Genomic DNA, 25301 nt, shown 5'->3' on the forward strand with positions numbered 1-25301 from the left:
CTAACAGCTCTTCTAACCAAGTGAGATACAACTAAAAATTTAATTTTTGTCAACGAAAAAATTCAGTTTCAACTCAAAGGAAATCGTATTGAACTATTTTGCTAAACTTTATAGAAAGCTTAGGTCAAAATTGAAGAGAAATCCGACATTTTGAAACAATAAGTTGTTTTCTGAGATGACTCAGTTGGAAATAATTTGTTTCACCAGTGAGTTTTAACAGGTGAAGTGGCTGGTACCTGGAACCGCTTTGAAAGATAGTGCTAGCCTAAAAGTCAGCAGCAACAAGTTCTTTTTCTTCAGAGCAACAGTATTCATGAAATATATTTGACATAGTTAATATTCAATCCCATACTGAATATAGAAGTTACTTCTTTCTGAAAAACAGCACTACAGCAGCAGGCTTAGAAGACAGGACTTCTGCCTTCCGAGCTACTTTGCCAACATCTACAAAAACAGATTCCAAAATGCCCTGCTTTGCAGCTGTGAAGTATATAGCAATGCACCAAACAACACACTCCTATCTGTATCTTGCATGTAGGGAAACAAATGCATGTACATAGGTTTAAGCCTGAGCTCTTGTTCCTTCCTGATTTTGGGACTTTAGAAAGCATTTGGAAACTCAGCTGCACAGTGCATGCTGCACTGACTGTTCAGATAAAGAGATTGCTCCTTCCATGGCTCCAACAGAGCCAGCTATGGACCACAGGAAAGCATCCCTCTGTTGAGTTTATGCTGTGGTTTTGGTGAAAGGGCAGAAGGTAAAGAAAACAAGTGCAGCACTGTGGAAAGTGGGATTTGACTGAGTGATTAAGTCTACCGTCCAGCTGGCGGACACAACAGCTGTTACTATTACAGTTCCGATAACATTTCATTTATTTTAAAACCCCATCTTAAAGCTTTAATATCCCATCCATTTTAAATCACGTCATTTGAAGGTGGCAGCAGGGGGGATCATCTAGTAAAGAACATGGAAAAAAAGACAAGTCTTAGATGTCACTTTATGAGACAAAGCTTCTTACACTTTTCCATTTAAGATTGGATGTCTCTAATTTTCTAGTGCTGCAATATAAGACAGACCAAAATCCCAGATACTCGAGAAAGGTTCATTTTCGTGAACAGTAGGCAGGTGGAAAGCAGTTTTATAACCCCAAGATTATTTCCATTAATGAAGTTAGTGCCCTCACTGACACTTTCCCTTTCTGATCTATCCTGTTAAATAAAAAAAATGGACAGTTGCCATAAAAGTTTAAGAACAAAGTCTCAGGAATCTATGGTGATATAGATATGAAACAGGCAAGGACAGAAGTTCATCAGGAATGCAAAGGAAGTCTTGGAGAGGTAGAAAAAGCACTGGGTTTCCCCTGTTGCCTGTAGATGTGGGCCGGGGTCTTCACCTTGCTGCAAAAGGGGTATGTGATGGAGGCTTGCAGGAATAGTGTACCTTGCTGACAGTGAAATCTCAATTCCTGCATCTCAGAAAAGAACAGAGGGACTTCAGGGTGGGCAAATGGGCAACTAACTGAATGGCAAGCTTTCCTTAAATAAATACATAGACAATATGTCCTTGGAAGAATCCAAAGGCATTTTGCTTGATAAAAGCCTATCCAATAGGGGGTTGGTGGGAGTCTTCTCGTCAGTAGCCGTGTGATTTAGATCAGGTTCTCAAAGATTTGAAGTGGTAAAATAATAGGTAAATTTGAAATCTATTATTTTCTGTTGAAACCCAGCTTTGGAACTGATTCCCTGTGTGACCATGGGTTTTACAGAGAAACTATGCTAAGCCTCAGTTTCTATGCATGTAATATAGTGAAAGGGGTATGTAAAGTACTATATGCAACACTATGCCAATGCATGCTACCTTACATGTGTACTGCATACAATGAGGTAGCAGTAATGACCCCATATCTTCAAATCTTTTCCACATATATCTATTAAATCAAAGATCATCTAAAACTGAAACAAAACCAAGCAGTCAGTCTAAAATTGCTATAATTTGATATAACAATTGGAGAAGTAATAAATGAAACCAGCATGGCAGAGATACTTCTCCAACAGCTTAGTCCAGACACAGCAATTACCTCTTATTTTTGTTTTAATCAGATCATCAATTCTATGTGCAAGAAAATCCCTCCCTTCATACACCATAGAAGTTAACCATTCCCATACCTAACACATCCCTCAAGAGATTAGTGTGTCATCTCACTGCAATTCAGCTGAGAAGCAATAACGCTGAAGTTTGGTGCCTATGTTCAGTAATACGTAGCTCTGAAGTCTGCAGTAAGAGGGATGCAACAAAATAGGAAACATCTATCTGATTTCTCTGCCCTCTGCATTTTAAGAAGGCTCACCAAAAAATGACTGCCTGTCTCTACATAACTGTACTACCAAGGAGATTCTACAAATGACTCCTCACAAGCCTGGCTAACGTAATCACTACTCCAGCCCCCTTTACAGCCACTGCTGAGGACATCTGTGAGTCTATACTACTTGCTCTGACAAGCCTTTATTTTCCTCAGTGCAAAGTTTACTATTGTATTTGACTGTGGTGCTCTCTGCAACCTGTCTTTCCTACAGGGCATTCACACTGAGCTAGGTTACAAACTTGCTTTATTCTAGTGGGAGGAGATGACTCACTATTTGTTCTCTAAGACTACAAGGAGACACCTTGAAGCAAAAAATGGCTTTGAAGTGCCAGCTTGCTTCACAGAGCAGATGGCTGGGCTAGGCTGAGGTTAAAGACATTCATTATAAATCCATCATCAAACTAGGACATAGATGTACAGTGATTATCAGATCGAGGGAATGTGCTTAGAATGACAACTTCTATGTTGCTGCCTGAGCTACACAAGACTGCAAGTTTTGGTAAGTAGGGTCAGATCCTCCTTTCACAGAGCAGAGAGCAATACCACTGAATCCAGAAGGATTCTGGAAAAGGTGTATGGCCTCTCTTTGCACAGAAAGTTTGCAATCTCCAAATAATGCCACCTACAATACTAAATAAAATTAGCATTCACCCTCCAATGCAGAAACCACAAACTCAGGTTACTAACATACATACAGATCACCACTACAAAAGACCCACATAGAGTTATTTGCTTGCCTTCTGTATGAAAATGTAGAGAATAAACACACACACACAACTGCAGAGTTTCCATTGTCCAGGCAGTATCTTCCTTCGGTAGTAGTAAAGTTAATGGAGCCCTACCAGTCTTTACCAGATAAGGAATGGATCTCAAATAATTTAGTAGTGAAATCAGAATCAAGGCCAACATGTAGCTACAATTACTTTTGGTAAAAACATACTTCAGGTTAAACAGAAAGCAATTACTTCCTTTGGTGCACTCACACAGTCTCACAAAACCCACAATACTCAGTGCTGGATAATCTGCATCCTGTACGCCAATATTGAAGAAATCAGCCTGCATGAAATACTTTCCTCTGAAAACAATACAAACTTCTCAGCCTAATGACTTCTGTTCCCTCAAGGAATAATATAAATTAGACTATGTTAAATCTGTAGTCATTTCCCTGCCATACAGTATAATGTTCATGAGTTTATGGTTAGAACACTTTCTGCTTTCATTTAAAATCCTACATTGCAGGATTTATTTTAATTTGGTTGTTAAAAAAAGCCACTCCAGGCTGAATAATCTCTAAAGCAGCTTTTTCTTCCAATTTTTGTTTTAAAGAAGATTTTTTTTGAAGATGTGGACAATATATCTAACTGCACTCACAACATTGTACCACTCTCGGAAACATAATTTACAATTGGATTTTGAGAATTTCCAACCTAAAGGTACTCTGTGATGAAGTATTTCTGGAATATATTTATATATCACTGAACTCCTATCCGAGGTCAGTAAATACAAAGACATTTAGGACTTGCCACAAGAAGAAAGCAGTGAGTCCACTTACAGAACATTTCCTTGTTGTTCCTCATCCGTTGAAGATGCAAAATAGGTTTTTTTTTTGTTAGTTTTTTTTGTTTTATTTTGGTGTTTTAATTAATAAAATCACAAGGCAACTGAATTATTCTGAACAAAGAAAGGGTTTGCATAGTGAATCAGCACTGAAAGGCAGATATTTCAGATTATTGGTTAGGACACTGCAGCTCTAAACCCATCAAGTGCTAATTTATAGCCAATATTCCACACTTCCCTGCCAGTATATAGGCTTTAACATCACCATGCTAAGATTAAGGTAAGTACTGAACAAAGTAACCAGCTTAAAAATAATGGTCACCTATGAAAATACTAGTCAATCAAATTATGCCTCAGTTTCCTTTTTAATGATATTTACAACATATCTGTCCCATCTCTCTTGTTAGCCTTGTACTTTTAAAACCATCAAATATCACATTTACATGGAATCTTTTGGAGTTCAGAGAAGTGTTTTCCCATCTTCAAGTATACAGTTCATATTGTTAATAAGAGCATCTCTATGCATTTGCCCAACTGACCAAAATGACCTTAAGGGATTTATTCTGGTCATTTCCTCCTGTGACCCAAATTCATGTTTGAAGCCAGATCTTCAAAGGATAAAGAGTAATACTTTAACCTACTGCAGATTGCAAACCTAATCTACTCTTAAGAGAGCGACAGTTTCTCAATTTGAGAAAAACTGGTGGGCAAAAAATAGTCTAGAATTGTTTGTCAAGTATGTTCACAGTCATTTAATTCCCTGTTAAATACCACGAAGACCAAACATTATTTCTACTGCAAAGTCTTTCAACACTTGCCCTAATTAAAGAGCAAAACCCCCACACAACACCACCAAGCCTTGGAATGTCAGTCAGCTGGACTGTATCACATTTAGATTTTAAGCAAAGGTCACAAAGCTGGCTTTCCTGCTGAATTCTCAATTCTTTTTTGCTCATTCTTCCAGCTAAGGGGAGATTCTAAGGTGGTGTACAATGCCTGTATCTTGTACTTTGCTTAGCTATTGGTGAGTAGCATGACCAGGAGTAAAAAAAGGGAGAGTCAAAGTCCAACCGCTTATATTCCAGTGATGTCAGCTTGGAATAATGACCTCACATACTGAAACAATTGAACCATATCTTGCTAGCACCATTGTCTGGATGGATGTTTTTTACTTTCTCAGTTCTGAGTTGGTAAGAAACTTCTGTACAGCCTACTAAGTGACGTGTCACATTTCAGATTAAAATTAAAGCTTTTAAATAGGCAAATGGTGCTTTGGTGGGGAGCATTAAACTTTAGAAATTCAACTGACATCAATTTCTGCTTGAAGCAGACTATACTACTTCACACCCGGGTGTGAACTGGCTAACCTTTAGACCTCACCACTGCTAACAGAAAGTGGTGAAAAAGCAGCTCTGAGATCAAAACAATGCTGCTTTGAAGCAAACTTGACTACTGAACAACTCTGGCCCAAGCTGTTTCACTCCTTATTTGCTGCTCACCTCCCTGCAAACTTTTCACTTCCCACAAAACTCACAGTAGAAGCCTGCTCTGAAGTGTTTACTCGTATGTATTTTGACAACCCCCAAAAAAGCACATTATGAGCTGCTAACCCAATGTTACACAATTTCACACAGTTTTATGGAGCTCTGGGTGGGGTGTGAGAGTTGATGGGAACGGGAGAGACACATCATAATTCAGGCATTCAGCTTTGCAACAGAAGGTCTCCTGTTGCTCTGTCAGCTTAAAATTGAATAGCTTTTTCCTGCTAACTCTTTACAATCATAGATGGATGGTTGGTCAGCATAAACAAAACTGTGTTTTTCCTAGTCTGCTGGTTGGTTATATTGCTGTTGGTGATTTGTATTGCTGTACCATGCAGAGATCGTACCAAACTGGGACTCTGTTCTAGATACAGTCAAGATATGATGAATATCAGATTTACAGAAAGATATACAGAAACCAAGACAAAATGGATCTGATGACGGCAAGATGAGAGTGGGAATCTGATTAGAAAACCAAGTATTTTTATTACAAAGCATCAGCTATCATTAGATGATGTATTTGAGGTTCTTCCATAGCTATTTTCTGCAATTCTATGACAAGGTTGTATTGCTCCAATGTTAACAGATAGGACATGAAATAAACGTTTCTGGTGGCTCATGCATATTACAGGCTGCTTGGCACTAAAAGTCCATGGCAGATCTTACTCTCCAAGAAATGTAATTTCCTAATGTATATTTCTGGTTTCTTTTTGGAAAGAGTATGCAAGCATTCAGCATTTCAACAGCACCTTCACCACAATCAATCACGACTTACCTCCACAGTAAAGCATCTCAGCTGCCACTAGAGGCCGATAAAACAGGTTACACCGCAAATGCGAACGTCGCTCCCTGAGAGGAATGGTCAGATTCGAAAGCTATCAGAACCCCTGCTCCTTTATTTTGGGGGACATGAGCTGAACTTAGAAATGTGCTAGCGAGCAGCCCTGGAAACTAAAGTAATTTACTCACATAGCAGGTAGGCAGCACATGCTGAATCAGTAAAAGGTCCTGCATAGAGTTGCTCCCGCAGGTTTGAAGGCCAGCACAGAGGAACCTCCATTAGGGATGACGGACTGTCTCAGGCTCAGCATCCCCATCAGGCTTCAGCTGTTCCACTGAGGCTGTCTACAGGGGTGATAGTTACAGCAAGCTCTAGTATTGTTATCTACACACCTTCTCCCTACTGCATGAGTGTGCTCACCCTATCCACATACATAGGTGATTGCACACAGTTCTTCCCACAGCCAAAAGACGAGACCATTTTTGGTCACCAATAAGTATGCCAGGCTAAATTTTAGCTGTCAGTGTACAATGGTTCACTCTCTACTATACACCTGACGTAGGCAAGCAGTATGCTTCTTTTCATGAGCTTCCAGAACCATCTCTTCAAGGTACTTTCCCAATGTATTTTTATGCTGCTCTAAAAAATGATCCATTAATATTCACACTGAGTAAGAATCACAGCAGGACTGAGGCTGCCTCAAAAAGATGCTGGCTGGCTGAGGATGAAATGCTAGGTTTGGACAGTCGCTTCAGGTGATCTTTATTTTAATATTCTACGGATCAGTTTTTTTAAACCAATGCGCATGCTTCTAAAAAGTCAGACTGTATCTCAATTACATCATGCACATTTGCTTTCTTGCACATTTTTTGGATCCTCACACATACCAAGATCCAGCATTTCATCAAGGAGACATATCTGCAGGCAATGTGACAGCTGCTTCCTGGCTCTTTGAGCCTGCAACATTTTATTTGGGTCACGGATAGTATCTTTCCTTCCCCTTGAAGCAGGTAAAATGTATGCTCATTTCTGACAGTGAGAGATACCACCACTAAAGTAAAGCCATTTTAGGAGGAAAATTGTAAATGAGGACAATCTTTCTAGCACACATTTATAATCACCTGCAGGCAGTGCTTCTTGAGCTAGCAATGTACTGTACAAGGGAGCTAAATGCAGATCTTATACTTGGCACCACTTTAACTTCACTAATCTTAATGGGGGTTACCGCAGTCTGAGAAGGGAGTGCATACTCTCTAGATCCCACCCACAGCATCATCCTTGCACGGGAACACTTCCCATGTGCACAAAGCTGGAGATGGGATTACCTCTATGTTACTACCTTTGTGGAGGTAAAACTGCAATAATAATGCAGCCTTCAGGCCACTTTCTATTCCTGATGAAATTTGCTTTCAAAGTTTTGCAGGGGATCATTAGAGTGATCACTAGTTCTGGCAATATTCCAACAGGAGAATGTTTTGCTCTGAAGATTACATAAAATAAGAAAAATCCCAGTAAGAACTAAATCAAAGTTCTGTCTCATTTACTAGCAACTGGAATTATGCAAAATCAATATTAATAGTAGGTAACTGCTGATGAAGAAATTACAATGAATAAACATTACTAACTAGACGAGCTCAATACTTACGAAATATACATTACTTAGTAGGGGAAAATATCATTAAAGTTTCTTATGCGGAAAACCCCCATACATTGCAAAATCACTTTGATGTGATGGAGTATCCATAACAGCAGCTTCATAAATAAAGCTTTACTAAGCTTTGCTCTTCAGCTTGCACTGGATTATGTGGGTGTCAGCTTGGTCTGTTCCTTGCTGTTCTGAGGGGTGCTAAGTTCCAAATATAAATAGTGCTTTCGGGGCTTTATGTTGGGTGACCAAAAAGCTAGAAACTATAAATAAATCTAGATCTTCATTTTGAGGCACCATGGTAGGATGAACCTGCAAGTAAGAGCAGAACCCAGTCAAAATAGTTGAGTTTGAGATGTGACCTCTGCAAAATTACTCAGCCTTACAGGATAATGAAACAAAATCATAAATTCTTTACCAAAGGAAGGGTAGACATTTGCTGAAACATCAACTGATGTCTCACTGAAAAGTTTGATAGGACAAATCATTTTGCTAACTGGTTGCAAGTTTTGAGTCCATAATAAAACTTGCAGACAAAAAAGTGTGACCCAGTTTCTCGTTCCATGACTGAACAATTTGCACAGCTCTAAATATAAAACTGTTGATAACATATCCGTATTTGTTGCAAAGAGAGTGTACTTCAAATTCATGAACTGCATCGGGCAACAAGTTGTGTATTTCCAACAATACTGCAAAACCCCGCTTATAAATGATGAGAGAATCAGGCACGTTTTTTTCTTCCTCTTTCATACCCACATGCAAATAAACATGAAAGCCCACATTGAAATTATAAATATATTTGTGTTATTTATAATCATGGCACTACACAGTGAAAATCATGTCATTTCATTTTGCTTGAAAGAATCAGAATAGAATACGACAGTATTGATACAGAATATCCTCTCACTGTCCTACTGAATTCTGTCTCAGTGTGTTTTCAGAAATAATAATCTTAACAATGGTAGCATTAAGTCGCATTGAATAAGCTGTAAAGCTAATAGAAATAAACACTCTTGTCCTGGTTTTGACCTCAGCATGGTGCAAACTCCATTGCAAACTCTGTTAGCCAATGGAGTAACTTCACTGATGTCAGTGAAGTCATACTGATATGAGTTCAGATTAGACCTACTGCATAACATCTGCTTCAGCCTGACATACATAATCATTATACATAACCCCAATATAGTGGCCCCCCCCTTGCATATCTCAAAGCACTTGAAAAAGATAAATAGTTATTATGATCTTCATTTTATAGGTAATGAAACTGAGGCACAGACAGATAGTGTTTTGCTGAAGGTCTTCTAGCTGATCACTGTTAGATGGATCAACACCCAGAAGTTCTGAATCCTAATCTTGTACTCTATCTACTGGACCATATTACCCCTTAACACACACAGTGTAATTCAATCCTGTCTGCCTGAATGATTAGCACAACAAATACAAGAGATTTGGAACTAACTGTCTGTAAAAGACCATTCACATTAACTGAGCAAGGCAATATTTTAATCAAAGAGTGTTTTTTAAGAAATAATAGCATTTACAGTAGTTAAATAGATGCTACTTTTAATCAGATCTAATTCTTTTATACTAGCATACAGTCCTTGTTTCATTGTTTGTTACTATGTTATTCATTACTTTAAGCCCTCACAGCTACTCTAGATAATACTTTAAATACACAGAGCTTTAAAAAAATATTTCCATTACAAATATTTTAAAAATATACTTATCCTAAAAAGCTGTCCAGCACTATTCCAAAAATCTCTTGTAATAAATGTCTTTTTTAATTTTAACAAAAATATCTACCGTTATATAGAAGAGCTCAAGTTTTGACAAATCTATAATACAGTCAGAAACATCTTGGGCCAGATTCCACTCTTGTTTATACAGTTGCCAACTTGGATCATGGTGTTCACTTCAGCTGTGTTACTCTAGTATAATCAGGAGCAGAATATAGCCCTTAGTATTTTAAAATAACTAAATGGACTGGATACTTCAACAGTTACTTGTGCCTAGCATTACAGGGAAGGGAAATCCTTTACTTCGTTGCATCTAAAAATGCAAAAGAATGTTATATTTAGTATTTGTGCCATGACTAAAGATGTGCCAGGCAGCTGCAGTGGATGACTCAGATCTAGAATTGTATTCGCTTATAGAAAAAATTTTTTTTGGCTGAATGATGGCTGCAACTGCTGTCATTAAATGGAGGATGAATGTTTATAGAGAACATTTGCAGTGAGAAAATGCTGACCTTCCTATAATGCTTTCTACAATTCTAGGTATCATTTTAATTGCATTTTGTTACTTAGAATGTTGTGTGAGTTTAATAGAATCTCCCAGTACTTACATCTAGGAAGAACACTATTTTAAATTGCTTCCATATTTTCCAGCTGAAAACCCTCCATTTAGCCAGTCCTTTTCAAAGTGCATTTAGGACAAGCTATTAAGCACTTACAGGAATCTGCATCTCATCAGAAGGACAATCTGGAAGCTGTGAGTTAGTCTTTTAAATCACTGGAACTTTTTTTTTGCCTTTCCCCTCCAATCTGCAAATTTAAATGCAGTGTTTGATTAAGGATCATAGAAATTAACCTGGTCTCATTGCATCAGGTTACATATGTAAGCAAAGCTAACAGTCTCAGATGCAAACTGCAATTCCTACCTGTGACCGTCATGAGATTAGAAGGGATCCTTACACATTGTGATTTCATTTAATTCATGTTTAAAGCTTTTACTCTACTTGTTTTCTTCCTAGACTTTGGCTGATAATCTAGTAACTTATAAACCAAGGAAACTTAAGTATATAGACTAAGTTCAGTCCTCACTGTCGTCTTCATCATCATCGTCATCTTTACTGGGAGCACATCTTTGGAAGCAGTGTACTAGAGTTGCTAAGAAGAAGCTTGATAGAATAGCAGCAATGGAGACTGCGACTCCAGAGAAGATGATGATAAAAAGGTCCGTCAGTGACAAACTAAATTTGCATTCACTAAAGCTGACCTCAGATAATTCATTCAGAAAAATTCTTCTATTTTCTACAGGCAGGGAACACTGGATTTCATGGAGACCTGCAAAGAAGAGGAAAGGGAAACAAATCAGTGGAATATTGATGAATCCTTCTGTTGCTCCAGTCAGAGATTGAATAGCTGAGGAACAGTTTTAGGGTTAACTCTAGGTTTCTGAATTTGTACAAAAGTCAGGAAAAAATGGAACAAAATTTGCCACTATCCAAAAGCCATTATATAACCCCCTTGAGTGGCTCCTGGAAATTAAGTTATTTCATCTTCAGTCTTCCAGGAGGTCAGGTATGACCTGGGACCATGATTCTGAGTATTTAAAAAAGTGAATGTTGAACCCTGGATGCATCTAAATCTGGACATCTGGAAGCACTTCCCAGCTACTCCATCTGAACACAAATTCTGACTCCAGAACAGGGTAATAGGGATACTGAAGTTCCTTCCACACCTTGGTGCCTTCAACACGACTTTTTCCCATGTAGTTCCAAAACTACAGTTGTCTTTTTCTTCTGGTCACAAGAATGGCTTAGGGTTAATGGATGCTTGTTTGTCTATGAGCTGCTTCCACCTTTTCCCTCTGCCTGTCATAAGGACATGCACACTAGCAGATATTATTCCTTCATGCATTATTGAAGAATGCGTAGAGCTAGCTTCTTCATAGTGAAAGCAAAAAAAATCCAAATTTAAAAACTGGTGAGAATATAGTTTACTACTGGACAGTAAAAGCCTGCAGTTCACTGCATGTGCCCAACTCCCTCTTCATTCACAACAGGGGAAAATCAGGAAGAGCATATTAACAGGGCTAGAAAAGAACAAATAATGAAGTGAATTAAGTCTCTATGGCTGTTGGCAAGATAGCTTTTATCTTGCTAGTAAGGATATGAATGTAAAGGGGAAATACAAGAACTGTGTATTAATGACATGAGAACTGCTGTTGGTTTACTTGATACACTTTTACTCTTTGCTAATGATCACAGAACAGACTCCCAGTTTTTCACTGCATTGCTGTGTGCACACAGTCTATAGGGCATTTCCATCACACAGCTCTATCATATAACCATTATGTCACTTTAAATAAGGAATGCGTGACGGTAAGATTTCCTCTGCTTTTCTGAATCCCATTTTTCTTGTGGCTGAATAGCTATGGCATATGATGTTTTACTATTAAACCCAGGCTCCTAGTGTTAATGGTGCAAACCTGACTGGTGATCTGGATCCAGCCCACGTGTTTACGTTGAGTTGAGACGGAGTTTTAGCTAAGTCTGCTATGGATCCATTTATCACCCTGACTTACTTGACCTTGTAATGAAGATTGTACCAAATTTTGATCCCTAGAAGCCATCCTGTATCTGTCATATTTGCCTGACGTTCTGTTGCCTTCCCTCTTTCTCATGTACCTCTTACTGACAACATAGTAAAAGCTGCCAGCAGAATAGGACAACAGTCAGCATGCCCAAGGCTGAATGGTTTCCTCCAGGCAAACTGCCACCTGAATACACGTTACATTTTTTCTCTGAGCCTGGAGTGCACTGGCAATGTATACCAGATGGTGAGGCAACTTGCTCTGCAGATCTTTGAAACCTCCTGTCTATGGAACTGGCCCAGAAGGTAAAGGAGCCACACAGTTTCAAACACCCTCTGACATTTCTGGAAATCTGGAACCTGCAGTATTCATACACATCAGGTCTTGAATACAAGCTGACATACTGGAGCACTTGAGCGTGCCTGTGACTGCACGGATAGCTAGAGGAAGTACATACTATTGCACTCTATAGCTTGTGATAGAGCTCTCTGTACAAACCTTTCTACTGAAAGAAGTGAGACTTGTTCATCGAATCTGTATTTTCTTTTCATCAAGACTTGGAAAGGAAATAGCAACTCTAGGGGTTAATGGGAGTAACAAGCAGAAGGGGACACAAATGGATATCCGTCCCTATTCAAAACCATGAGAAATAATGGAGAATTGAAAAGCCATAGGCTGGAATTCCAAGACCTGTATCTTTTAAGTCAGATTTTAAAAAGCAAACAGTTTTCAATAAACCAACATGATGTTGACAGTAATCAAAGCAGTTACTGCTGTTGTGTAGAAACAGTAAGAAAATGAATGTAACTTATTGCAAATTCATTTGAAGAGGAAGTTCCTTGCTAATAGGAAAAGACCATTGCAGTATTTTGGCAGAAAAGCCTGGTCCAAGTGAATATGGCACCTAAACGAATTCCATTTCACTTGTGGCAAGCACAAGAAAAAACGAGTTTTTATACAACTGTGTTTCTGTAAAACAAACCACTGTAATAGCTGCTGATACCTCATGAGAACTGCTGTTTTCATAGCAGCTGAGCCATGCTCACAGCATTGTCTAAAGAAGGAGTGCACAGGTGACCATAAACAACTCTATTTTTTCTATTTCTGACCAACTGCAAAAGAAAGTCTGTAGTGTCCTCACCTGCCAGCTTTTAAAATGACCTCTGTGCTGGAGTGGCCTTGACGACCTGCAATATCAGATCCATGCTTCCATAAGGAAGAAGTAGAAAAAGCATATCTTAAAAAGAAAGTGACAGAGCAAAAAAGACTCCAAAAGAAAGCTATTGTTTTAAGCAGTTTTACATACTGCAGCCCTTGCTTCTAGAAATAACTTAGTATGGTAGTATTTGCCCAGGATCCTAGAGATGGAAAAGTAGGAGCCCACTTATTCATTACCATTACCAACAGCAGTTTTGCTGTGGATCAAAACTGAGCCTACAGACTGTGAGCTCTATTCCTATTTCCCAGATGCTTTCACCTAACATCACAACACACAGAATACAAATAGAAAAGAATCTGCAACATACGAAGTCACTTAGAGGGTACTTCTTGTTATGAGAATCAGCGTACTGTAATGATTTTGAGTCTGGTTATACAATAACAAGAAATAAAAGAGCTCCTCTCCATGTAGCCATGGGTACTGGAATCTAGGTCATGTTCTCAAACCAAATAGCTTAGATGGGAATTTTCTACTTGCTTTATTCTGTGACACTCCAGTGTGCTAGCTTAGCCTCAAGTTTTTACAGAATTCTTAGTCATTGAGAATAATAGATGCCAATAGGCAAAATACAGCATCATAAACGAGGGGCCAGTACAGAGGCCTTGCTAGCTCCCAGCTATAGTTTCAGCCACCCTGTGTATGCACCATCTTTTCAACAAGACAGGAATGAACTGACCTCTCCTATCCACACACAAGGCAGTTTGCTAAAATTGTGCTGGAAGCAACCTAGAAGGACTGCAGAGCTCGGTGGAAGCACAAGCCATTGACTGAGGGAAAGAGGAACATTTACCCTGTTCAGTGAATGTTTTTCTTTGCTGTGTCGTGGTACTACTGCAAAACCTAATAAATGGAAGCTTTTCTTTCAACTTCAAAGAGAATTTGGAACAGACTGTTCATTTGTAACAGTAGTAAGACTAGCACAAGGAATTTCTCCTCCCAAAGCGAATGCAGTGATTATTGCACCAGAGCTTCTAACTGCTTACCTGAAAACATCATAATCTGAAGGTTACATGCATGTCTGCTTAAGATGACAATGAACAATACCATTTCATCTGCTTCCTTCTATAGCAATATGTTACTTTCTTTACATTATTTAAAAGTAGGTTGTCCTTATGACATGAGAATCCAGTGTGTGTGGAGAACTGATGTTCTGTACTCCACCTGTCCTATTACATTCATGCCTATCAATAGATCCAATTTTGTTCTTTGCTTGGGCAGGAAGTAATCCAGGTCATCATACCCCCTCTGCATGAACAATGAACAAAAGAATGGCTTCTATAAAGTGATCAGTATTAATTATAAGGTGTGGTTTTTTTTCCTCTGGGTGATTCTCTTGCATACAGACTGTCTCAGTCAAATTACCTGTCCCCACACACAAGACTTCCAGAGCACAGGAGAGTGCCATTTAACCTTAGTGCTCTACTTTCACACACTTTACCAGTATTATTTTTTAGTGTTCAATTTATTCTTTTAAAAAATCAGCCAGGCTTCTTCTAAATGGTATCTCAAAGAAGTTTGATATTTAGTACTTGGCTGCAGCAAGAAAACCTTCGATGATAGTTATATATGTATCTCATTGCCCCACAACGTGTTCAAAGAGTTGCTTCTTCATACCAAACAAATCTGTAAATGAAATAACAAGTGTGAATGTGTTATAAATATATAGCTTATGTTATTTTGGTCAGGGCCATCACATCGTCTGTAATAACTTCAGCTGTCCCAAGGACAATGTCACACACTCTTATCTTTCTGCTACGTCCTCTGAAGAAGCAGATGTACTATACCGGCAAGCTGTAATGTATTATTTGCTTTTAAAAAGGGAATGCTTTGAAGTCCCAGTCAAGGGACAGGTGCTAGATTCTATATAGGCTTGTCTCTTAACACTGAAAAAATAAAATAAGATGAAAATATGGGTCTGTACCCTGAGGAATAGGTCGCCTAAGTAACATGGGAAGTGTGAAAATGCTGGAATTCTAGAACCATAATGTTAAAAGGAGAGGTATGTTTTTAAAAAGAAAAAAAAAAAAAGATACATGTGTTCATAAAGAAGTATGCAGGAGGGTTCCAGGTAAAGTTCATTTCAAGGAAATTCCCTAATGGGTTTTAGAACAATATGACTTTGAGATGCCTTACTGTTAGAGGATTATAACTCCACTGAAGTCTAGCACTTAAACCTTGATAATAAATTGTAGGCAATTAAGCTGCAACTAGATCCTAATAAACACTTTGCATTTGCTTCTGTAAAGGACTATGCACAGGCCTACTTTCAGAGGCTGAAATACTTGCCCTGTAAAATTGAAGCTCTTAGAAAATGGATGCAGCCTAAACCCAATCTTTATACAAACAATGCCCCAAGTTATAATGGCACTGATCTTCCCATCTCAAAAACCTAGATACCAAATTTCATTAGCATTCTCCTGGTACTTTGTAGCCATAATCCAACCATGTTTCTCATAGGTACTGTTTGATCTGGAATTTTCAAACACTACATTGGCTGGACCATCAAGTGCATTCAAATTGCCTGCTCTTGGATCTGACATGGCTTTTCCCTACATACGTTGACTAATGATGTATTGTATTGTGAGTTTCATTTTATATTCCTCCAGCTAAAGACAAGCATCAAGAAGTATCACTTACTCCAGGTCTACTTGACTCTCTTTTGAAGGACTCCTTGTGTATTTCTGACTTTGCTTATTTCTAATACCTATGCTAACTGTATCTTTTATCCATGAATTTCTGAAATTCATTATTACTTCAATATCATGGTCTGCCTGTTAACCCTCAGAATGAGATTTCCCAGCTATAATTTTGGATGCTGAGTTTAAAAAAAAAAGAGAGAGGCCTCAATTCTGTTGGTTTTTTTTAGAGTTCACAAAAAACAAGTATCAAGAGAAATAGTTTCCTAACATTTAGCAAAGTATAATAGTATGAGATAATGAAAATGCCCACTCCTAACATACACCAGTATGTATAGAAAATACATCCAGAAAAAATCTGAAGCCATAAACATTTAAGTGAGCTTCATGCACATGTGTTCATTACTATCTATACAATAAATGTAAAAGCACTATAATATGCTATTTCTTTTTAAAGTAAAATTGGTATTTGCCCCTTTAGGTGCAATTTAGCTGTTCTCTCATGTTGCTGAATGTAGTAGACACTGACTGGGAATGCTTAAATGTGGCATTTTATTTCTTGTTTGGTATTTTGCTTCCAGCTATAGTTCTCTTTAGTCTACTTAAACACTGCCGCTAATGCATTAATAAGCAGTGAGAAAGGCATTGCCTCTGAAGAGATATGAAATTTCATTGGAAGTAGCCTCAAGCTATCAGAACAGTAAAGCCTAAAAAAACCTGAAGCCTAGATTTAGGTCCCTAAATAAAATTTTTTATGGCCAAGTGCCCTACAGATCAGCATTAGAGGATACTTAATAGTTTGTCTCAATGCCTAAATATAAAGTTTAACATTAGGTGTTCACACCTGCAAATGCTGTCCTCACATCTTCAAATCCGTGAAAGATGGAAGTACTCCAAAAAACCTTAAGATGGAAGAAACAGAGTGAAAAGCCAGTGGCAGTCAGATCATTTTACTGAAAATGACTAGGATATCAAATTATGTATTTATATATGTGTATATATATAGAAACAGATTTGATGCGCTTGTTAGGGAATCTAATTTCTGTTAGGAGTTTCTGCTTGAACGGAATAAAAGCTGCTGAATGTGTGAAATGTCTTAAGGTTTTTAATTCCTTTCCGAAAAAATGGATATTATGTTCTGTACTAGTGACGTGCTAGCATGTGCATGATACTTGGGAAAGAACTGAATGGCTGTAATGGATGGAACAGTCTGTCCTTTTTAGCTGAAGCTTGCTCTGGTTCTATATTAGTACATGAAGTTAAGGCAGCCTTCTCTACATAGCAGATGAATAAATAGGTACTGATAAAGAATGATAAGTCAAGAGGACTTACAAAATGCTCAGTTGTTTCACTGGCTTTTAGTTAGGTTAGAAGGTCAAATGAAACCTGTACTCTCACATAATTATGATGCTTTGTTTTGAAGACAATGTTTAACATTTTCCGTGAGCCCAGGGCTACTATAAAGGCCTGGACTAGTGAACTAAGATGTTATTTTATTTACAGAATAAGTTTAGCAATAGATCTTAGATTGGAATGGGATTATAGAAGAGCCCAAGAAGCAAGAGATGATCACCTCATGGCACAGTCTTTCTAAACAGGCTTACAAAAATAATTCAATTTTTCTCACTACACCAATTCACTTCTGAATCTCTTAACTGCTTTATTTTAGTACTGAATTCAATCTTGAGTTTCCTGTTCCAGAAGGCTGCTTACAGTCTCATTGTCACCCGCTCTTGCTTTTTTCCTACCTTCTCTCACTGCCATCCTTCTCTCCTATTCTTTTGCATAGCCAAACTTTACCTGGAAATATGACACTTTACCAGAATTTACCTATCCATCCACATTGAGGAGGTACTAGCTACAGAAGTCTTGAAAGTAGCTAAACAGCATCTGTATCAGTACTGGCACTAAAAACCCCTCTGAGTATCTTAAAAATTTGTAGTCTTGTGCACACAACTAGCTATGGCCTTTGTGTTGTAATATGGGATTTGCTGCCACTAATGAACTTTCTTCCAGTAAAGTTTGGCGATTAACTTAGTTTGGGATACAGTTCTGCAAGTGGACCCAGTTCTGTCTTCTTCAGGCTTCTTTTATCAGTTCTGTTTCTAGTGGTGTGAACGTAAATGTTAGCATTCAAGAGGATGGTGCACTGACACTGTGCCAGCTAATCGCGTCTGTAACAGGGAAGTCTAACACTGAGCACCGACCCTCACTTAAACTTGTACTTCAATTTCAAACATTCATAACATCTATTTCCTTTATTTATCACACAGGCAGCACAATTATATTTGGAATTCTGTCGCTGGCCAATTCTGAATTAATTTTTCAAGTCTTTCTGGAAATAATCAGTGTACATAGGCTACCCCCAAAAATGCTCAGTCTAAACCTTGTCATTAAATTGCTAAAAGTCTGTCTAATACTGTTTTAATAGAGGGCAGAAAAATTTTTCATTCTTGCAATGGATAGTGGGGAATAGAGTATGTATTAAACACAAAAAGTTGAGGAAACACCATTGCATCTAGCACAAAAAGCATAGACACTGACTATTTCTTGTAATCCCAGAATCTCTACACAACTTCCCAAAAAGGTTTTCCCAAAGATACTGAGAAGAAAATAAGTAAAAAGCAAAATGAGGGCAAGATGACAGAAAGGAGACACTACAGTCACACTCCAAGGAATAAACTCTAATTAAAAGTAATGTTAAAAATGCATTAGTCATTAGTAAACAAGGTCACGGGCGCAGCTGCCCAAAGCATGTTCACAGAGAGTGAAAAACAGCAACAGAGATCTCTACAAAGCACTTCAATGCAGCCACTGCAGACTACTTGTATTTGTTACATGCATTTTATCTGAATCCAATTGAGATGAGATCCTCAGAGGGCTTCAAGAAATGTCTTTTGCAGTGCTATGCATTACTTTTAAACAGCACCTTTCACCAAAAATTTATTCTATCAAAGCCATTTGTATTTAAACACTGAAATGGAAGTGTTCACAACCCTTAGTTCTGTAGGTCACGTACACCAGTGACAACCTTTTGCTGGATGAGCTCTGAGTTTCAAACAGTACTACTAAAAAAGTTAGGTGGAGAGATGAGGCAAGAAAGGAAAAGTGCATTTTTAGCTAAAATAAAATGTGATACAAGACAAACTCTGAAAGCAGAAGAAAGCCCTTCCAAATATGAGAAACTACTGAATGCATTTTTGTAGGATTTCCAGCTCCCATTGAAGCAGAAAATGCAAGAAATCTCAAAGGTAACTCTTGATCTCAAACAAATGAATGCCAAATCTCCTTAGACTTCACTGAATTCAAAATTTCAAAACATTATGTCCCCAAATGATTTCTCAACCTATAAACATCCTTTCCTTTATTCAGTACCTCTTTTGCTTTTATTAATATTTTTCTTAATTTCTTCTGCCAGAGTCCAAACACTTTTCTTCCTCTGCTTTCTTCAATTCTCACTTTAGAGAACTTCAGCCTTGTCAATCGCTTTTTGTAAAACTCAAGAAGATGGATCAAATATAGGCAAGGAGAGGATAGAACATAATAGCATGTACCTCAGTTACATGATTTCCTCGAATTTTTTGAATAATATGTTTAAGACCAACTTAGACCTTTATTCTTTCAAGATATTTTTTGTTCTGAGAGCTTGCATGCCCCCCATGGAGCAAAACCTTCCATGAAAATTTTTACAGCTCTTTGAAGAGACAGAGATCTTACAACAACTTTTCTATTTCCAAATAATTATCCAGTATTCTTAATCTCCATGCTCCTCCTAATGGGAAGCCTTTATATGAATCATTGGCCACCATGCTGCCATTCAGGCTTAACAAATGCCTATAAAATCAAACATCCTTCTACAGAAAATCTTTGTAGGTTTTATAATTTAACCATTTTGACCCACGGTGAACACTTTGCCTTCTCTAGGAAAGAGAACAACTTATATATTTGCTCCACTTATCACCATTCCACTGATCTTCACAGTTTCTTTGTCTACTTTGCACGATACACACTGATTTATTTTTAATCAACTAATAAGCAAATCGGAGGGAAAAAATGTGGCTTGGTTTTGGAGTATGATGGAAGTGCTTGTTTCAATGACTTTTTATGAGTATAAAAATATGTTTGCTGTTTTAAAGTGCTGAGTTTGATTGCAAAACTTTTAGTGCAGTTTCTTTAATACGTCTACCTGCAAATCTGGCATGTGACAGTATTCACTTATTGCCAATTAAGCCTTCATTTAGAAATTTAGGTTAGATGAATAAATGCTGGGATGTGTAAAATGATTCAAATCCCAGCTGTTTGTGTGAAGCGACAAGTTAGATGTGCAAAGGCAGCTCAGCTGGGAAGAGGCTTTACAGTCAGCTAGTCAGACAGGTCAGCATAAGTTATAACTTTACAAGCTATTTCTGATTGCATGCCAGAAGGAAAATGGACCCGGCTTTTGCAAAACTAATGAGTTGAAGTATGGCTTTTGTTCAGATCACCGAGTTCTCCAGAGGCCTTAATTACAGAGGTGGAGAGCTTCAGGATCAATTATTGAGATTTCAGTTCACATTGACAGAACTCCAATTCTTAAATCAACTTGATATTTCTTTTGCAAAAAACAAGGGTAGCTTTGACTAACATGGCATTGTACTGCAGTGCTAAAATTAAAAGGTGGAGCAGCAGCTGTACTTAGTAAATAGTTAACAGTTTCAGTGATTTCTCTCAGACATGCAGACAGGGCACGTTAAACGATTTTAAATGCCATTCAAAGTGAGGAATCAAAATGACTGCCCAGAACCTAAATCTATCTGTCAATACATTTCTCCCAGCCATTTATCTCCCGTTTCTTGCTACCAGTTCTGAATCTCGAGGGACTGCTATGCTACAGTGACACTTGCAGATGGCAGCCCTGGATCCTAGTTCGTCCACAGACTGGTTGGAGCGTGCTTCTTTTCTGCTTTGGCATATCCCTTCTTGTCTAACCCATTCTGAAGCATCCCAGCCAGCATGAGACACACAACAGTGTACAGAGCCTTTAGTTTCTTTGCAGTGCTTTGTACTTTTCATAAAAGAACTGGGGATCACCGATCCAAGTTTACTGTCATTCACCCTTCCACGCTGTTTTCCCTCCTCAGTAAACCCTGGTTACAAAGCCTGCCATTTAAAGGCTGGGGAACTCCAATCTGTCATGGAACCATTCTGTACTGCTAATCGCAGTTTATTTTTAAAGAGAACCAAGAGAAGAAAAACACCAGCCAACTCCTTTTTCCCTTCCTGCCCTTTCCAATTTGTGTAGGCCATGCAATACAAATACTTGAGCTGCTGCAGAACTATAAAGGAAAACCATGCAGCCAAGATAACTAAGCTCTTTTCTTGGGCCCTGAAAATGTATCCCTATCTTTTTCTTTTGCTGTATTTCCAGACATAATGCCTGGTGCCCTACTTATCTTGATGTGTTTGCTGCAAGAATACTTCTGTCTCCAGCCTTACAGCAGTATCATGAGGAAGCCAGGGAGTCTGAATGCTGAATCTTTCAGTGAGTTGCTCTTCCAACTCCTCCCAGGAAAAGCCAGGCGAATGTGGCTTTGGACAACTATAACCAGACAAGTAATGCTAATGTGATTAGCTCCTAATGGGTGTAATGTTGTGACATCATTAAAAACTGAAAACTGGATATAAAATGCAATCAAATCATAAATCTCAGAATTAGTTTTACACTGACTTTCCAAAAGTTGTTTTGAAAGGCACTCAAGTGTGGCCATATGGTTTTAAAATGTCATTGAGACAGTCTTTCCCTTTTGGGTTTAGTTTTGCCCTCACCTTCGTGAATAAAGTTTTGCTAGTATATTGAAGGATACAGCCAGTATTTTTGTGTCAGCAGCTCACAATAAGCAATGAAAATGCTGACTTTGCACACTTTTCTGCATACATGCACTAGATTTCACTGATATGACTGGCTGCAAAGATATCACAGAATATTGCTGCTGGGAACAAATGCAAATTATTTGCTTAGGCCATGTCGGGGGGACAGGTCTGATAAAACCAACCATTTGCATATTTGCTCTTTTCCTCGTCTTCCCAAATCAAATCTAACCGAAAGTTTGGAAGATATGTATGAGCTAGTAATTTTTTTAGCTATTTGGCTGAAAATACAACTGTGGATGAGAGAAAATGCTGTGAGAAAGCATCTCTAAGCTTGCAAGACACTGGGGAACACTGGCAATACTATGGGAAAGCTCAATCACTTGAGATTTCCAGACGTAAGTTTAGATATGCTTTAAAACACTGATAGGGTGGAAGAGAAAAAAGAGATGGGCTGGGACAGACTTTCAAACTGAATAGAGTCAGCCTGGATAAAGGGGAAGGAGCTAGAAGTTCATTAAAAGTGATGGAAAGCACGGGAAAAGTGGACTAATGTTTAGCATGAGAGATAGGCAAATACTTGGTTTGAATAGAGCAATCTTTAGTAGCTAAAGTATGAGGGAAGGTGGGAGAACAGGCCCAGGTTTGGTTTAGAAAGAATCAAGATGAAAGTTTCACTGAGGCAGACAGGAAAAAAACTAACACTTTTTCCTCAAATGACTTCTTCCTTAAAACAGTTGTTTTACAGCTAAGAATATTTAGGGCAACCTAGATGAGTATATTAAAAAAATGCTACACAAGGTCATGAGCATAGGAAGAACTCAAATAACTGACTACAGACTCTGATGATCAAGAAAGGAGAGAAAAGACCTATGAATTTGTAGGTTCACTATGTTTTTCTCCTTTTTGGTCTGAATTCAAAGAAACAGTTGATCTCAACCCGTTCTCCTGAGCTCTTCTCCCCCAGCCTTTTAGCTCTCACTATCTTCTGCACAGACATCCCCCCTCAGACACAGCCCAAATACCAGTGATTTCATGTCAGGTAATACCTGTATAACCTCTGTAGCCCTTAGAAAGTTTTTATTCTCCAAGCAGTTAGCCTTCTGTGAGCAGCTGGGTGGCTCAGTGGCAGGAGTTTATGCCCTAGTGCTTGTTGGGAAGCATGAACTGTGAGATGATCTCCTGCTAAAGCTGGATTAAGAGAGGCTTTGGGGTCGGGTGGGAAATGTGGAGCAAGAGTCTGGATTCCCTACACATGGCAGTCTTAATACTTTTTTTTTTTTTCCCTCCATGCTTTTCTGAAAATTACTGGCCCAAATACCAGAATTATATATCCTGCATTTTGGGGTGTTCCAGAGCCATTTCAATTTATTCTAGTATTGGAAGCAGTGCTATTTTAATGAAAAGAGCCAAAATCAAGCTACTGAAGAGAGTTCAAATACAGAGTATCACAACAAAATACTTCCAGGAAAGGGCTGACAATCGCCGTTGCATAAAATGGGGATTTAACTCTTCTGTAGCAGCTTTATAGCTGATCAGTAAAATGAGAGAAAAATCGGTTTTCCTAAGGAGCTGGCACAGCTGCTCAAAGGGCTTATTGTAGGAAATATGTTTACCAGAGAGAAAATGAAGTCTGGAAGAGAACCAGCTCTGGGCTGAATGAATTTGAAAAGGCTCTTTCACTGCCTATGTAAGTTTAGGCTATAAATCAAAATTACTAGGGCTTAATTTTTAAATTCTATTTCGTAACTGGGAAGAGGACCTGCTGCTAAAATGAAGCCAACATCATTTTAATGGACACATTTATTGAAAGCATGCAATTACAGTTTGACCAAAATGCAGTTTGGGTCACTGCAGGCAGCACACAGACAATTTGACCAAGAACCCTCCTTCCCTCCAAGACACACATACATACTCCAACACAAACGTACATACTGCACTGTAAGCCACTGAGCTTTACCTTTCTGGAGCTTAGATGCATTGTCCTGTATCCAGCTGAAAAGATTGGCAAAGTCACAGTCACAGACCCAAGGGTTGCCCTCTAAGCGTATAGTCCGCAGGGAGGGAAGCGCTTCTAGGGCTGCCACATTTAGGCTTTGTAAGTTATTGTCATTCAATTCTAACACTTGGAGCTGTTCCAGGTTCTCAAAAGCAGCCTCATCCACATCCACCAGGTTATTGTTTCCAAGGCTCAATTTTATCAGTTTTTCTGCTGATTTGAATATCCCAGCATCAAGCTGTGTTAAATTATTGTAGCTTAAGTCTAAATACACCAGTTTGGTAGAACTGCTAAAAGTACCCTCTTCTAAAGAGGTCAGGGAGTTATTCCTGAAGTCCAAATAGACTAGATCTCCATAAAATATAAAGAAATCAGCTGGTATCGCCTGAATGTTGTTATCAGCTATAAGAAGTTTCCGTACATCCAATGGAAATGGATTAGGAACACTTGGGAGTCCTTGATCCCGGCAATCTATGGTGTGGTAGTCCATACAGCTACAGACAGCAGGGCAAAAATGACCCACGGGTAAGAAAAGCAGGCAGACAAAGACAGAAAAAGGCAGAAGGCAGAAAGGAAAGCATGGCAACATCGTCAAGGATTTGAAAGCTGTGATGAGCACCACTTCTAAGAGAAAGACATTTTGCTCAGCTGAGCAGCAGTGCCTGGTACTTGTGTGTGTGTGTGATTGTATCCAGGAGATCACATATCATCACAGATCCGATAGCAGCAGTCTTGGGAGGGGGGAGGGAGAGTGACTGAAGGAAAGAGGGAGGGAGGCAAATGTGAGGATTTACACTGTCAGAATATTATAATGCTGTACAGTGTAAGGGAAAGCGATGATTGGGTAAACGGAGGATCTTTCAAAGGACTCCCTTGCTTTTGTGAGCTAAAAAAAGCTCAGAGCCTGTTTGCATACTTGCTGTATATTCCAGCAAATGGGAAATCACACCTGATCCTGTGACTCTGACAGCAACAGCTTATGCTTAAAAAGCCCTTCAGGTAATAAACCCTGATGAAATCAATTGTTTTGTTTCTTCCCATATGCCTACATCAAGGTGACCAATACCCTCTAGAAATGCAAGTGAGGGTAGTATCCTGGTTGACTGCTAAGGACTGTTTTCTCTTTCATTTCTAGAACAGGGAGCAGAAGAGCAGCAAGAGGGGTGGGGAGCCCAAAGACAAGGAACACTGACTTTTGCTGTTTCTGGATGCCTTCTCAGCTTTTAGAGCAAGCATGTTAATGTTATTTAAATATGAGCCATTGTCTTTTAACCAAGAAGTATAATCTACTGTGGCAAGAAGGAATATGGTCTCAAAATTGAGGTTTTTTTTCTCTCCTGTTTTAATGACCAAAACAGTTACCTTCTAATATGGCACTGGTAATGTCGGTTGGGCC

General features: G+C 38.6%; 1 protein-coding gene across 1 annotated transcript; it reads right to left on the reverse strand.

Annotated features, from left to right (window-relative positions):
* Window positions 1–8710: 8710 nt before the first annotated feature.
* LRRC38 (leucine rich repeat containing 38) lies at window positions 8711–24615 on the reverse strand. The gene is given in 3 exon segments (XM_075027491.1): window positions 8711–10952; window positions 23867–24588; window positions 24590–24615. Coding segments are annotated over 3 exon segments (1002 nt in total). The 3' UTR covers window positions 8711–10698.
* Between the last annotated feature and the right edge of the window lie 686 nt (window positions 24616–25301).

This window comes from Buteo buteo, chromosome 5 (genome assembly GCF_964188355.1).
Source record: "Buteo buteo chromosome 5, bButBut1.hap1.1, whole genome shotgun sequence".
Lineage (NCBI taxonomy): Eukaryota > Metazoa > Chordata > Aves > Accipitriformes > Accipitridae > Buteo > Buteo buteo.